At 41.0% G+C, this 13,843-nt stretch overlaps 1 protein-coding gene across 2 annotated transcripts in view; it reads right to left on the bottom strand.

Annotated features, from left to right (window-relative positions):
• Positions 1 to 13,843, bottom strand: part of KCND3 (potassium voltage-gated channel, Shal-related subfamily, member 3) — a 122,420-nt gene that overhangs the window by 27,314 nt on the left and 81,263 nt on the right. For both annotated transcript variants that reach the window (XM_010578878.1, XM_010578886.1), the window contains exon 2: positions 2,999 to 3,161. In XM_010578878.1, coding sequence (XP_010577180.1) covers positions 2,999 to 3,161 — 163 coding nt within the window. The remainder of the gene's footprint in view (positions 1 to 2,998; positions 3,162 to 13,843) is intronic.

Below are 13,843 nucleotides of genomic sequence, written 5' to 3'. Positions count from 1 at the left end.
TTCACTAGAGAACAGCATCGTTTCAAAGTCAGGAAGGTCTATTCTTAGCACATCAGTCAAAAAGGAAAAAAAAAAAGTCTTTGGGGAAAAAAAAAAAACCCCAAACAATTTTACCAAAATGAACCTTGTCAGAAATGATCAATTCATCTTCCATTCAGATTGACCTGGTCCTTGCTGTATGCCAGAGGACAAAATTTGATGACACAGCACAATAAATTAAGATTGCCAGATCTCCTTGTAATTAATTCTCTTGCAGTGCAGGTTTGGCAAAGAATAATTTACCTTCGAGGTGATTAAATAACTGGTAGTTTGGTTTTGTTTTTTTTTTTTTTTTCCTTTTTAAGGAACATTTCTCCTCAGTTAGTTGAAGAATAGATGCTGATGAGTAACAGCCACTTCCCGGTATTTTATTCATGCTATGTAAATACCTCTTCCTGCTAGACCAGTGCCTCCTCAACAGTTAAGACTGAGCACATCATATCCCAGAGGGGCATGGGGGCTCTATTGTGTTTTCCTGTTTTCTGTTGTGCAGCCCCTCAGAAACCTCCACTGCACTGGAGAGCCCAGGTTTACTCACACCCCAACCTTCAAATCTGTGAATGTCACATCCAGCCAATTTGTCTTTTGCCTTTATTATTACTCATTAGAAAACTTCAGTCTGAGTTCATGAAAAATAAATAAATATGGTCTATAGCCTAATCTTGAAACCTACTTGTGCATTATAATAGTTATGATTCTTGAACTAAACAGAACTTCTGAAGTATTTATACTAATACATACCCTACAAATTATTTAGTCTTCAATTAAAAGAGAAAAATAATTTATTTAGCACACTAGAAACTTAGGTAAGATGTCTATGTTATTTCTTCAAGGCTGTATCCTCTAAACTCTGCTTATAAGGAGCTGCTATGGGTGGGCTCTTCATATTCAAGGACTGAGAGAGTGCAAAGAGCTTTTTCTAACCTTCTTGAAAAAGCCATGCAAGTGTCTTTGTATCTTTAATTAGATGGGGACAGAGTTTTAACTATCACTAAAACTTCCCTATTCCTGAAGAAGGGATTCAGTTCACTGGAGGATGATGCTGGAACAAGTATGCTATCAAAGCAGATTCTTAACATCCCTGTATACGTCCCGACCATCTTCAGCGAGACTGTCATTAGTGTGCTTCTGTCTCTTTCGTTCTCTTTAGTATTCATGCAGTGATGATCATGTGAAAATTACTCACACTTCTGACTTGAGAAAACTTTCTTAGCCCAGAAATTCATCCAATATCAAGGGAATTAGAAATTCAAATGGGGGCAAATTATACACTGTGTGTGTCAATACAGCAAACCTTATAAAAGCTACAATCAATCATATCGGCATCAAAGGTGGCAGTACATTTCCTTGTCACCAAGTGGATCACAGTCCAACAAACAAAGGAAAAGGTGAATCAGAACAAGAAACTTCACTGTGCTGCTTGGAGAGGACAACCTCATCTGAAAGCACAGACCTGGAGTCAGTTCTGGAGCTTCTTTGTATTGTGGTCCATGGTTATGCACAAATCTTTTTTGTTTATTTGTCTTGCCTATTTATTTGCTGCCTAAGCTATACTGTAACGCAGGTTCTGTCTCTCACTGTGCTTATGTGCCATTTCAGTAGAACAAGTGCTTTCCCAAAGTCTTTGATTATTTAAATGAACTATTGCACGCAGTCCCCTTCCCAAACCTCTACGTGAGTACTCCAGTCCTTCCTGTGCATTGATACCTAGCACGTTCCTGTTGCAAGTTAAATCCAAATACCTTATGCCTGGGTGCAACCTCACATTAGGCAGCCCACTCTGCAAATCATTTAAATTCATTAAATGAATGTAATGATCCATACTGGTTTCCCACTGTCCAGCTGCTGACTGAACAGTGTGTGGTACAGAGTGGACTTCCATTATGATTATCTTTAGATTTTTTAAAAATCTATATTATGTTGTATGACTAATCAGGTAAACAACTCTCCCTCAGAAACACCTCCCAAAATTATTGCATGTTGATGCATGTATTGATGTTTCACATGTACAATGCCAAACCTAATGCAGGTATGTGTAAAACCCAGCAGTGACTTATGGAGACTGCAGCTCATTCCTGCATGATTCTCTCTCTTTGCTACTCTCCTTATGTGTTTTGACTGCCAAATTTTGTGGTTTTGTAGGTCTTGTATCTCAGCTCTCTGCTGTCAGCTCCCTGAGATGCAAGAAGTAGGCATGGCCCAGATGCTTGCCTGAAGCAGAAATAGCACATCCTTCTACTACTATTCTCCATCAGGTCCCCTGAGTCTTGAATTTCTGGCAGACAGTATTCCATGGGGAGAAAAAAAACCCAGACCTTTAGTTTGCAGTTGTTGTAAAAACCTGATTCTGGTTTGGTGTAATTTAGCAGACTGAAATAGAGGTATAATAAATCTGTTATACTGTCTTAGTGAATCAGTAAGCTTATACTGGTAAAAACTGTTCAGATTCTGGAATATTCAGTAATCCTCCTGCATTTCCAGGGGCTTTTGTGTATTCCCAGTGTTTTGTCTATGTTACAGTCTGCAGCTTTGAGGGGATATGTGTACTGATAAGTATGTGTTTCTGGATGGGTGTTTTCAAAACTCCAGAGAGACAACAGGAACCAAACGGCTCCTGTTAATGATTTAAGGGTTTATGAGTATATGTATATATTTATTTCAGACTGGTATGTAGCAAAGGTGAACAATAAAAGCCCTGTTACTTCGGATCGTTTAAGATATGCTGGCATACAGTGTGTGCAATGAACTAGCTTGTGTACCTGTGGGTATAGGTAGTTATAACTGTGTGTGAAGGTAAGCCTACACAAGTGTAGGTAGATGGATAGGTGCATGCAGGCTGCCCTTTGCAATGCTCAGAATTGTCACTGGTGTCTCGCAAGCCCCGTGGTGACAAGCAGGGGCTGAGATTTCCTGGCAGCTGCTGAGCTTTCAGAGGAGGCGGCCACGCGGGATGCCTTACCTTCTGCGCTCTCCGCTTGTCGGCTCTCTGGTTCTGGTGGTAAATTCGGCTGAAGTTGGAAACAATGACTGGAACCGGCAGAGCAATGACCAGCACCCCACTCAGGGAGCAAATGGAGCCAAATATCTTCCCAGCAATTGTCTTGGGCACCATGTCACCATAACTAGAGGGGGAAAAGAAAAAAAGGGGGAAGCCCCTCCTTCAGACAAGTGCAACGGCACCACAAGCCTTTTCAGGTTCCCTGAATGCACAGCAATGTGAGTGTCCAGGTTAGACACTAAAGCTTAGAAATCCACCATGCAAGCAGCAATTCATGTGGTGCTGTCATCCTGGAGATGACAATTTACACTGCGCTTTGGCAATGAATTATGCTAAACCAAAGAAAGGCACTTTTGTTGCAGAATAGATATGCCAGTTCGGGCAGCTGCTGAGTATGTTAAATTCACATCCTCGCTTATTTAGTACCTACCTCTCCATGTAGCTGAGCTCTAACAAACTTAAAACTGTATGTCTGCTTGTGAGCAGGTTCATATATTTTCATTTCCTTATATCCAGGTGCAAATGAGGACTGATTTACACTTTCATTTCAAAACCCAGCAGTTTCCTTGCCATCTGTACAGTCAGAAATTTGAGGGTCGTTCAAAGTCTGGATTCAGTAAAGGGTGAATTCTGAGGAATATGAGACCAGCTGAAAAATATTCAGACAAACCTCTGCACTGGGTTTGAGCCAGCAATCTTCATTAACAATTAAAATTTGTATGTTAAATAATACCAGCAGAATCCGAGATGGAATAATCTATTTTGCACAGATGGAAGATGGTGCTGGTTTAGGTTCTGTGGATTCCACGCGACAGAAATCACTACTCTGTTGAAGGCTTACTTGTTGTTTGTGTTTTTACTTTTTATATTGCAAAAGCTTTCTGCAGTAGTTTTATACTTAAGCTTTAATACTGTCTGTCTGTAAAGAAAACCAATGTGCTTTGCCTTATGGCTACTCACCAGTGCCATAAGAAGGAGCATGCCCTCATGGAACATACAGTACTGAAACTGTTCTGGGACTTGGACACCTGATTGACTGAGCTGGCTTACTGAATGCTGCATTATAGCGAAGGCAGTGGGGATTTTGAATTCTGATTTACAGTTTGGCCTGACAAAATCCCCATGTTGCATCCCCCCAGGTGAATGGGCCTCTTAATTCTAACCGACGGCGCTATTGCTCACGATTCCCCTACCTCACAGCACAACTTCTGATATCCAGTGGGCACCAGATGTTGGCAATGCAAATGTTGTGCCTGCGTTCAGCAGATGCAGGGTGGTAACCTCCACAGGAGGCTCTTCCTCCCCTGCAGTTTGCCCTCTAGAAGTGACTTCAATGCTTTTTTCTGCAAACGGTTGACAAGCAAATAAAAACCCATCCAGAAAGCTGGATGTGGATTGCAGTGTGTTCTGATCATATACAAAAAGCTTACTTGTAGCTAGTGCCCCTAGAGTATGATAGGAACGTGATTAGCACAGCCACTTACTGAATTTACAGGCCTTGTTTTAGTGAGCCATTTATTACGTGCTTGCATGCAAATGTATATTAATATCAACATTCACTGAAGAAATTTTCATCTGGAGGACAGGGAAAAGCAAGCAGCCAAATAACAGATTTTTTAAAAAAATCTCTAGTACTGAAATGACTGTGCAGAAACCACTAGCATACAGGAATTCCCAAAGTACCTCTGTGACTCAGGAGAACACATTGTACTCTGTGAAATCCCACTACAAGCATGTTTATGTGACCTGGCTACACCCTGGAGTAGAAGAGAGGTCCCAGGCACTGCAACCTGCTGAAGTTTTGCAGTAGACAGGGAAAGGATGCTAAAATTAAAATTGGGCCTAAGGAAGACATCCCTTGTTTCAGGGTCCTTGAAATCTGGAGAGGTCCCTAGTTGCTATCAGATGGTGTTTGGGATTTCTGTTCTCTTCTTTGAGATGTTCTGGTGTTTGATACAGCAAATATTGAAAAGCAAAATGATTTACAGTTGAGGCTTTATTTTTACCTTGGATGTCTGCATATGACCAACAAAGAGCTTTTATGGGAATAGAGTTGTGCTAAGAATCATTTATGTCCAAGGGGAAAACCAAATATTTCAAAATACCCTTTTTATCAGCTAAACTTCTTTCTCCCATCCAAAACCTCTTTGGTATGAGGGTCTCTGAATAAAAGCAGAACTCATTACACGTTAACTGCTTGCTCCTGGGAGTCTGTCATGTCTCTCCTTCTAGGCTTGGTGGCTAGACAGTGTGGCCAGGCAGCTGGGTAAAAGATTATCATTGCTGGGCTATCACACTCACTTGTGTCCAAGGAAAGGCCTAGTTTCACACTAAGTGACAGCTTTTCTTTGGCATTTTCAGGTTTTGGGGTTGGGGTTTTTTTCTTGTGTGTGCATAATTGCTTCAGGCTTCACTAGCTAAGGCTTAATTATCCCAAGCAGAATTCTTTTCCTGCCTTGACCTGCAATAAAACCCCTCAGAATACCTCAAAACAATAAAATGCTATTTATGTCTATTAACTTTTTAGCTGCTGTTTTATGCAAAGATAGTTTAAAAGCTCTTGTGAAGTGACAAGGTCTTCAGCCTTATTTAACACTGTTCTAAAAAAAAAAAATCTTACTTTTCACCTGCCACCCCTTAACACAATAAGGCTGAAAATTAATCATATGCCTCAAACATGATCTCAGTGACCTGAAGCACTGAGAGAAAGCCCTTCTGTGCATTTGTAGAAAGTATAATAATAAGTGTCTGGCTCACAGTCTGTCCTGGAGAGTTTTGTTCTTACATGCAGACTGAGAGTTACCTCATTACTTGGGACTTCAGAGAAGGTGCTTTAAAACATCATCAGGAAAGATCAAACTGTCTTGGAGCACAGAGCATTTTGCTGGGGAGATGTAGAACTTCACTTGCAAAACTGTTACGAGAGATACTGCACTGAGAGATTTTGCACTAGCTGGAGCAGGCTGCACAGGATCAAGACCTAAAACTTGTAACACTGACTTCTGGATCTACCGCAGAGTTACGCGTGGAGAGAACACTGTTGGATTAATCCATCTGGGTTTGCATGGCATGTCGTGCACTTGTAGCAGTGTTTTCTGGCTTTACTGGGCTGACCTGCAATGCAAGTGATACTGATATTTGGAAATGTCCTAGCTTTTTGATCAGAGTACAACCGAGCTGGAGCTTGATCTAGATCCCCTTGCACTTAATGAGAGGTCTCCCTTTGACTTTGACTATGATAGCTTTTGGAGTGAACCTATAAAGTTGCAATTGTTCTACTCCTATATTGACATATGCAGCTACTGCAATATTAATTGTTGGAGTCACTATTTTTGTCCTGATGAGACCATGAGGTACTAATGGCCACATGGCATATTTATAACAGATACAGTGCCAAATAATCTCAAATATTGTATTTCAGTTAGTACTAATTGGGCATTTTAAACCTAAAACTTCTTTCCCCCAGACTGTCCTATTAATTTGTTTAGTAAAAGGCAACTTGCCACCTAAAAATTTCTCCTACGGAAAGTGTGTTTCAAGTAATTCATCAATAATCTCATTAGAGCAGCAAGAAGATAGAAGAATTAGATAATGATTAACATTCAGAGGGTCTAAGAGGATGTTTGAGCCCCTAATAAAACAACAGGAGGCTGCAAATTCAGTAGACTTTTAATGTGATCTCTGGTAAATCATTTCAGCTTTCTGTACCTCAATTCCCCATTTATGAAATGGCAATTGGTTGCTTATTCTTTGCCTGCGTGGTTAAGTAGGTGCTAGGTTCTTCAGAGGAGGAGCTGCCCCATGTTCTGAATATACCCAACACCCTAAGTGCTATTGCATTACAAATATTAATAATGCAAGGCAGTTGTACAGAAATCTGGAGTAAACCCAGCCTGTACGTGGCTCCAGGCTTGTCCAGAGGTAAATGCTGAGCATTGGCTAGGTTAGATGTGGAACATGCCTAGAGACAAACATCTTTTTATTTATTTTGCTAGGAACCCAGTTAGATGACAACAGGTTCAGCCCGTTTTCAGTTGCTGAATTCCTTGCTCTGCTTACTGGCTGTGCGAGGTGAGATACACCTGCTGCCAGGTGAGCGCTGGGGTGGGTGACCTCTGGGAGGAGCTGCCCTTGCTGCCGCAGTCCCTTCAGTGCTCTCTCTGGACACTGATAGTGATCCTGGAGCCTCTATACACATATCCCATGTTTCCAATGACATAGCTTCGGTTTGTCCCCTTTTCTTTTCCGGGTGTCCCTCCAAAGCCCTGTTTCCTGCCAAGAAAGCACTGTGAACACTGAGACTCTTACTTTCTGTACACATGATGTAAAGTTCAAGTAAAGCCTTAAACAGACAAACCAGAAAAAAACAAAATAGGAAATTACTTTTAAGTGGTCACTCTTCTGACTGGAAAAGGCTGAATGCAGAATTTCAATATTTTTTTTATTTGTACTGTGACTTCTGTGTTCTTTGGGTATAAAAGGGGTCATATGTCACTCACCCTAATTAGCAGCTATTAGCCTTGACAGCATAATGTGCTTTTGTTTTTCTCTCTGTCAGTACAGAAAATGCTATCAAATAGAGGTCACTGCTTCTGAGTTCTGGTTTTAGCGGTAGAGGTGTCTGGACAGCGCTTAGCTCCGCAGCTGGAGGCAGCAATAAATAAGGTGCTGAACAGCTCATCAAATGACTCACTCTAAAAATAGACTCTCAGCAGCATCTCTGATGATCCTCTCTCTGTGTACAACATTCACAGCCCTAGAAATAGGGAATTGTAGTAAAAAAGCTGGAAGATCCTATGGTATAGGGACATCGGAAGGGGGACAGAGGATGCTCTTTTCCAGCAGCCTTTTTATGTGCCAACTTTTCAGCTGGTATAAGGCATGCATCTGGGGAGGGTCTTACAGTTCATAAATTACCATTATTGTATAGCTATTGTCTTCATTGGTTTCTCTAGATGCAGAGGAGATAAGAGTGCAACTGAAAATTGATAAACTGTATCCCAACACCTTCCTTCTTACCAGTAAAAGACCTGTCTTTGGACAGAGCGCCAGGTCCAGCACCCATCCTCTTCTCCAGAGCTGGCTCAAGGGAGGGCACTCAGGCTCCACAGAGCAGCATGCTCAGGGAGTGCTGGTGTGTGCTCCTGTGCCCCCAGATGATTTGGTTAAGGTCGCGGAGCCAACACAAAAACGTGGGGACAGCTGGCTTATGGATCAGATGGTCAGAAGAGGACCGGGCTTTTTCTGGTTGTTATGTTTAAGCGGTCAAGGGACATTTCCTGCCTAGTGGTGCAAAACCTTGTGGTTTTTACGCACAGCCTGTGAAAGCTGAAATACCTCATGGAGGATGGAAACAGAAACAATGCTGCTTCAAATGATTTAGTATTTCTGCCTCATACTGGCATTAACGGCTCTTTGAGAGCTGCTTTATCTCTCTAACCTTTTGCCCAGCACAGCAGAGTCAAAAGAAGATTTCACTCCAGCTTGTAAGCTTCCGCTTTTAGGACAATAAGGACAGAATAATAACATTATGTACCATACAATAGCATGTGATTTTGAAAGCTTTTTGCATGAAAGAGATAGAATAAAGCATGGAATTAGCATGTAGCTTTCCAGGTGCAAGAGATCCTTTTCTTATACTATAAGTAAATTCCTACCCAATGTTTTGATTTGCACAAAGGAGAAAAAAAAGTCTAAAATTCAGCTAGAATGTTTCAGTGGCATTGCAAGACTGCATATGTTGCATTTGACAGCTCAGAGGAGCTCATGTCCCTCCATTTAATAGGTACAAGTCCAATGTAATCATGCTAATGCTGCTTTGAACCTCCAGTGAAATAATGATCATGTCGCTTCCAATGATACAATGAAAACAAAAGCAAATATTACTCATTCCTTTCTTGTTTTTGCACATGACGAATGAAAAGGGAGTTGGTACGGGGGCTGGGGATAGTTAGATCTTTTGTTTAGGGTTTAATGCACGGTTCCCCTGCCACATTAGCTGTTTCATCCGCCTTGCTGGAATTACCCCATCAAAAACCACAGCTCTCCAGAGCACAGTGAGCTGCTGCTCATGTGTGCCATTTTCCTGCCTGGTTGGCTTTTATCCTGTCACGTATTCATATCTCCAGGTATGCAAATATGCTGTTGCCTTTTTCAGCAGAGGCATACAAACTTTCACATGTGATGTATTAAATTCCTTTGTACTGGGAAGGTGGGAAGAGGGCTCTGGAGCTACTGAGGCGATGATACTGTCTGATGGATTGAATGCAGACTTGAGATGCAGAACTAGTGATGGAGTGCTCCTGAAGTCTGAAAGCTGACTTTGTCATGGGATTGTTTTACGGCCTCAGGAAAGACGGGTCCACTTTCTATCTGATTTTTTACATGTCCATGAGGGAGGTCAAGATATTTTCAGAACTGTCCTGGACAAGTGTTGTGAGGATTGATTAGTTAATGCTGGCATGGTATTTTGAAAATATAGGAGAAGTTTTTTGAAAGTGTTTTGCAGACACAGACTCAGTAATCCATGTCTATGAGGACAGTCTGGTATGTTAATGTCAGCTTTTTAAATATACTAATCCTAGAAGGAATGGGATGCACTGATGAATGCCTGAGAAATCTGACACGTGAGGAGGCTTGTGGTGCCTCCTGAAAGAGCATGCTGTAAACAGAGCCATAATGGCTTTGAAGTGAGAGAATCTATAAACAGGCTGTCAAATGACAGACTTGAACAGCAAATCAGCTGTGTCCGGGGAAGTACAGAGCCTATTTCATGCTAGGATTCTTTTACATTAAATATACTTATTTTCTGCCTTGTTTTGAGCTGGGCAGCTCCCCAGCTGGGTATTCAACTTCTGCAATATCTGGCTTGGTTTTACGCTACTGTTTTCTTTTTTCCCTGGCATATTTTATTTGTTAATGTTTTCATGGATGCTCTCATCCTCCCTAGACATTCTGCTGAAATTACATCCATCATCTGAGCTGTGAGGGATGAGTGCTGTAGATGCGTGTCTGTGCTAGCAGCAGAAGCTTATCTTCAGTACTCAGATTCATTTTGATCTTTTGTAAAGCTGTGGTCAGCAGTGCTTAGTAGGGATTTTCCAGGTAACGTTGCGTTTTTGATTTTGTTCTGGTTTATAAATTCAGATTTGTTACTGAGTTTCATGTAATAAAAGGACTAAGAGATGTATCTGAAATCCTGAAGAAAGGTCTGATGCTGTTAGGCTCTTTTCTCATACTAACAGAAGTGAATGTGCAATGAAATGGGAGATAGGACATTTAAAACTGAGAGGGATTTCTGTACAGTGCAAGAAATTATCTCATTGGAACTCACTGTTTCAAAATACTGTGGGGATTTTGTTAGCGATTCACGAAAGGACTGGTCAGCTGTCTTTTTATTAACGCCGAGACCATGTAGTGACGTCACCTGGGATGAAGAAGGATCACTGAGGACATGCAAGTTCTGTTGCTTCTCTAACAAGGAGAATTAGAAAGAGAGGCAGGTTATTCCCTAATGACTTGCTCAGGGGGGATCTGTACTTCTTCTGGGTAGCCTGTACCAACCTTCACCAAAGCCAGATTAAGGGATTAGATGGATTTGGGGTCAGTTGTAGCCTGCTCATTCCTGTACTTGTTCAAGAAAGGTGACCTAGCTGAAGGTCTCTGAGAGCAACTGGTAGCATAAACATTCCTTACAGCAACAGCAGGCACTGCCCAAAGAAACACAAATGTTTGTGTAGACTCAGGAATAAACTGAGTAGGTTATTTAATACACTCAGGGTTGAGAATACTTAATATATGCACACGCTGGTTCCCTTTATTCTTCCTGGCTTGGATCAACTTCTCAGCCTGTAGGCAGTTAAAACAGATGGTCTGAATTTGGGTAACACTCAGACCTTGAGTTGAAGCTAAAAATGGAATTTCATTGGCAAGAAAAGTAGGTCAGAAAGCTAAAGCCCCTAGTCCTAAAATGATGAAAGGCTTCTAATCAAGTGTTCTCTATTACCATTCATTAAAAGGAGCCGGGGAAGAAATATTATTAGAGACCTTTGAAAAAGGGATTACAACGGGAGTGTGAGCACCCTCCTTCCTGCAAGGAGACCTATGCGTTTGCAAACCTGTTTTGGTGTGAGAGATGGAGCGACCACAAATGTCCTGCGGGCTGAGCTGGAGCCACAGGATGGGAACAGTTTTCTTCATGGGAACATAAGCAACTTTATCTTCTGCTTCAGTCACAGGAGTGCTGACAGGAGAGCCTCTTTGCATATCCTCTATTAATACCTTTCACACTAATAATCCTTTCCACGCTAACGCTGTCATCCACCTGACTCAGGTTCTGTAATTTCATCGCCTCTGCAAATTGTGACTTGCACCATATCTGAGACTTTCAGTCAGTGATTTCTTTGCTCTTCATCGTTTTCAAATGTGTGCCAACTGCTAGAAATCTTTCTTCATTGTAGCCGACAGGAATTCAAAGCAAATGGGGAACCTGTACCAGTTAACACAGTGGTCCCAGTTCAGCACGTCGCTTGAGCCCTTGCTTAATATTAAGCACATACTTAATTCCTGTTCACTGAAAAGATGATAAACGCTTGTTCAAGTATTTTTTTGAAATGGTACTAAGATGAATGTTTGTTCTTTGCATTTGGCAAACCCAAGCTAATACACTGTCATTACTCTTCTCCCTTTCCCCTCAAACTACTGCTAGAAATCACATTTCTCTGAATGGAGAATTGCATTTCAGCTCTGCCAGCAAATGCATTTTTAGAGATAAGTGTCAGAGACCTCCTGTTTGCTCTCCCTTAATGGTAGATGTGGATTGTCTGCCTTGATCCTTGGCTGTCACTGTCACAGTAGCAGGTAACAAAAGTAGGGACTGAAATCTGGAACATCCTGTTGGTCTATATAACTCAGATATGACATGCAGGGTAATTGTCTACTGCTTAACAGAAATAGCAGTTTACTATGTCATATACATCTCACTAAAGAAAAATAGATGTTTTCTTTTTTTATGATATCTCAGGTTTCTCCATGACCACTTAATAAAGCACTAACTAGTTTTTCACAAAAAAAGGAAAATTTAAACTGTTGATTTAAATTATTCAGAGAAAAAGAGGAATTTACTTTAATGTAGAATCAATATAAGAAAAGCTGAATTTCACTTTGCAGAAAATACCTCCAGTTTTAACCTCCACACCTTACTGTCTTTTATTCCTAATGTTTATTCATTCAGCTTTTCAAAGGAAGCTCTATTCCTTTTAGTTCTTGCAAAGCTGATATAACCAGCAAAAAGTGATCTCAGTTTTCTTTTGCTCCATGTATCACCAAGCAGCTATGCTGTCACCTAAGTTTTTGATCCTCAAATCTCAGTTTCGGCAGTGATAGATGTAGCAGAAAAAGCTTTCTTCGATTCTTTTTTTTTTTTTTTTGTTAGCCTACTGAACTTAACAGCATTTTTGGTTAGACAGATCTTTCTCCAATTGACAGAGTTACTTTTGATTTGAAATTTATTGAGAAGACTTAGCAGGCAACACCAGATGTTACCTGGGGTGTTATTTTTCTGAGCAGAAGATGACTGTAAAGAGGAAACTTTTCAATGGACTCCAGGACCAGTGGGTGGTGGTGGCAATTTCATGCCATTCTGAAGTTCTCCGCACTAGAGAATTTCAAGTGAAGAGCAACTGCTACATGTTGATGCACCTCAAACCCTCCAGCGGTACTGACCACACCTTGGAAGTCTGTGTGTGTTGCAGGGCAAGTTGCAGAATAATGGAAGAGTCCAACAAGAAAAGAGTTGAATCCATTTCCTACACTTGTGTTTGGCAAATTGCAAAAGTCCTTGGTTCCCTGAACCAGGAAGGTTGGTTGTTGTTGGTTTGGGTTTTTTTTTTCCTATTCTAAGCTGCAAATTCATAGACCCATGGTAATGGCAGTGTCAGGGACCTGTGTGGGTCTCTAGAGCAGTCTTTTGCTCGAAGCAGGTCTTTTGTCAGCAGACTTGAAAAATGCATATATGTTCGTGACAAGTTACTGTTTAGTCCTTCAACTCACCTTTATCAGTTGAGGAAAGGCTCACTGGTTTACCATAACAGTGGGGATTTATTGTCATACATGAGCAAAAAAATTCCATTTGATTCTTTCTTTCTTTTCTGACAAAAAGCCCACCCCTTGCTGTGTATCTCTGTATTGTGGGTTTTTTTCCCTGTGAAGGTGAAAGTATGATGTTATTTTCAAGGACTCCTGCTTCCTTGGTAATTGAAGCTTTTCACCCTGAACCTGACAGCAAGTTCTTCCTTGGTCAATATTTAATTTAATTTAAATTCTAATGTGGGCACTAAGACTCAAATCCATTTATAAGAATTAGGCCTTGTGGTGGTACAGGGCAGTCACCACCTGTGGGTTTTCTTTGGCCCTTAAACCATAGAGCTGTGGCACACCTGTGAGTTGTAATGAGGCATTGTGCTCTGATCTTTTTGGGTTTTTATTTATTTTATTTCAATTAACCTCAGCTGTACGGGTGCTCCCTGCATGCAGGCAAGGGGAAGTCTGCAGTGTCAGTTCTGATGCTTGGAGGTGTCTTGCCTAACAGCTTGTGATTATAACATGCTTAAAGAAGTTACTGTACACACAGTTACTAATTAGCTTATGATTTAGCATTGTTATCATTTTACTAGTATGTCAGTCATTATAATTTGTCTGTAAATGAACAGAGGTGTATTTTATCCAATATAGAGCACATACCAACTGATATAAGGCCAATTAAAGTGAAACAGGAGCTTTGCAGCCACCCACTACTGAGCGAGTCCT

Source organism: Haliaeetus leucocephalus, unplaced genomic scaffold, assembly GCF_000737465.1.
Source record: "Haliaeetus leucocephalus isolate CR32 unplaced genomic scaffold, Haliaeetus_leucocephalus-4.0 Scaffold68, whole genome shotgun sequence".
In the NCBI taxonomy this organism is placed as follows: domain Eukaryota; kingdom Metazoa; phylum Chordata; class Aves; order Accipitriformes; family Accipitridae; genus Haliaeetus; species Haliaeetus leucocephalus.
This window is presented reverse-complemented; position numbering and strand designations above follow the sequence as displayed.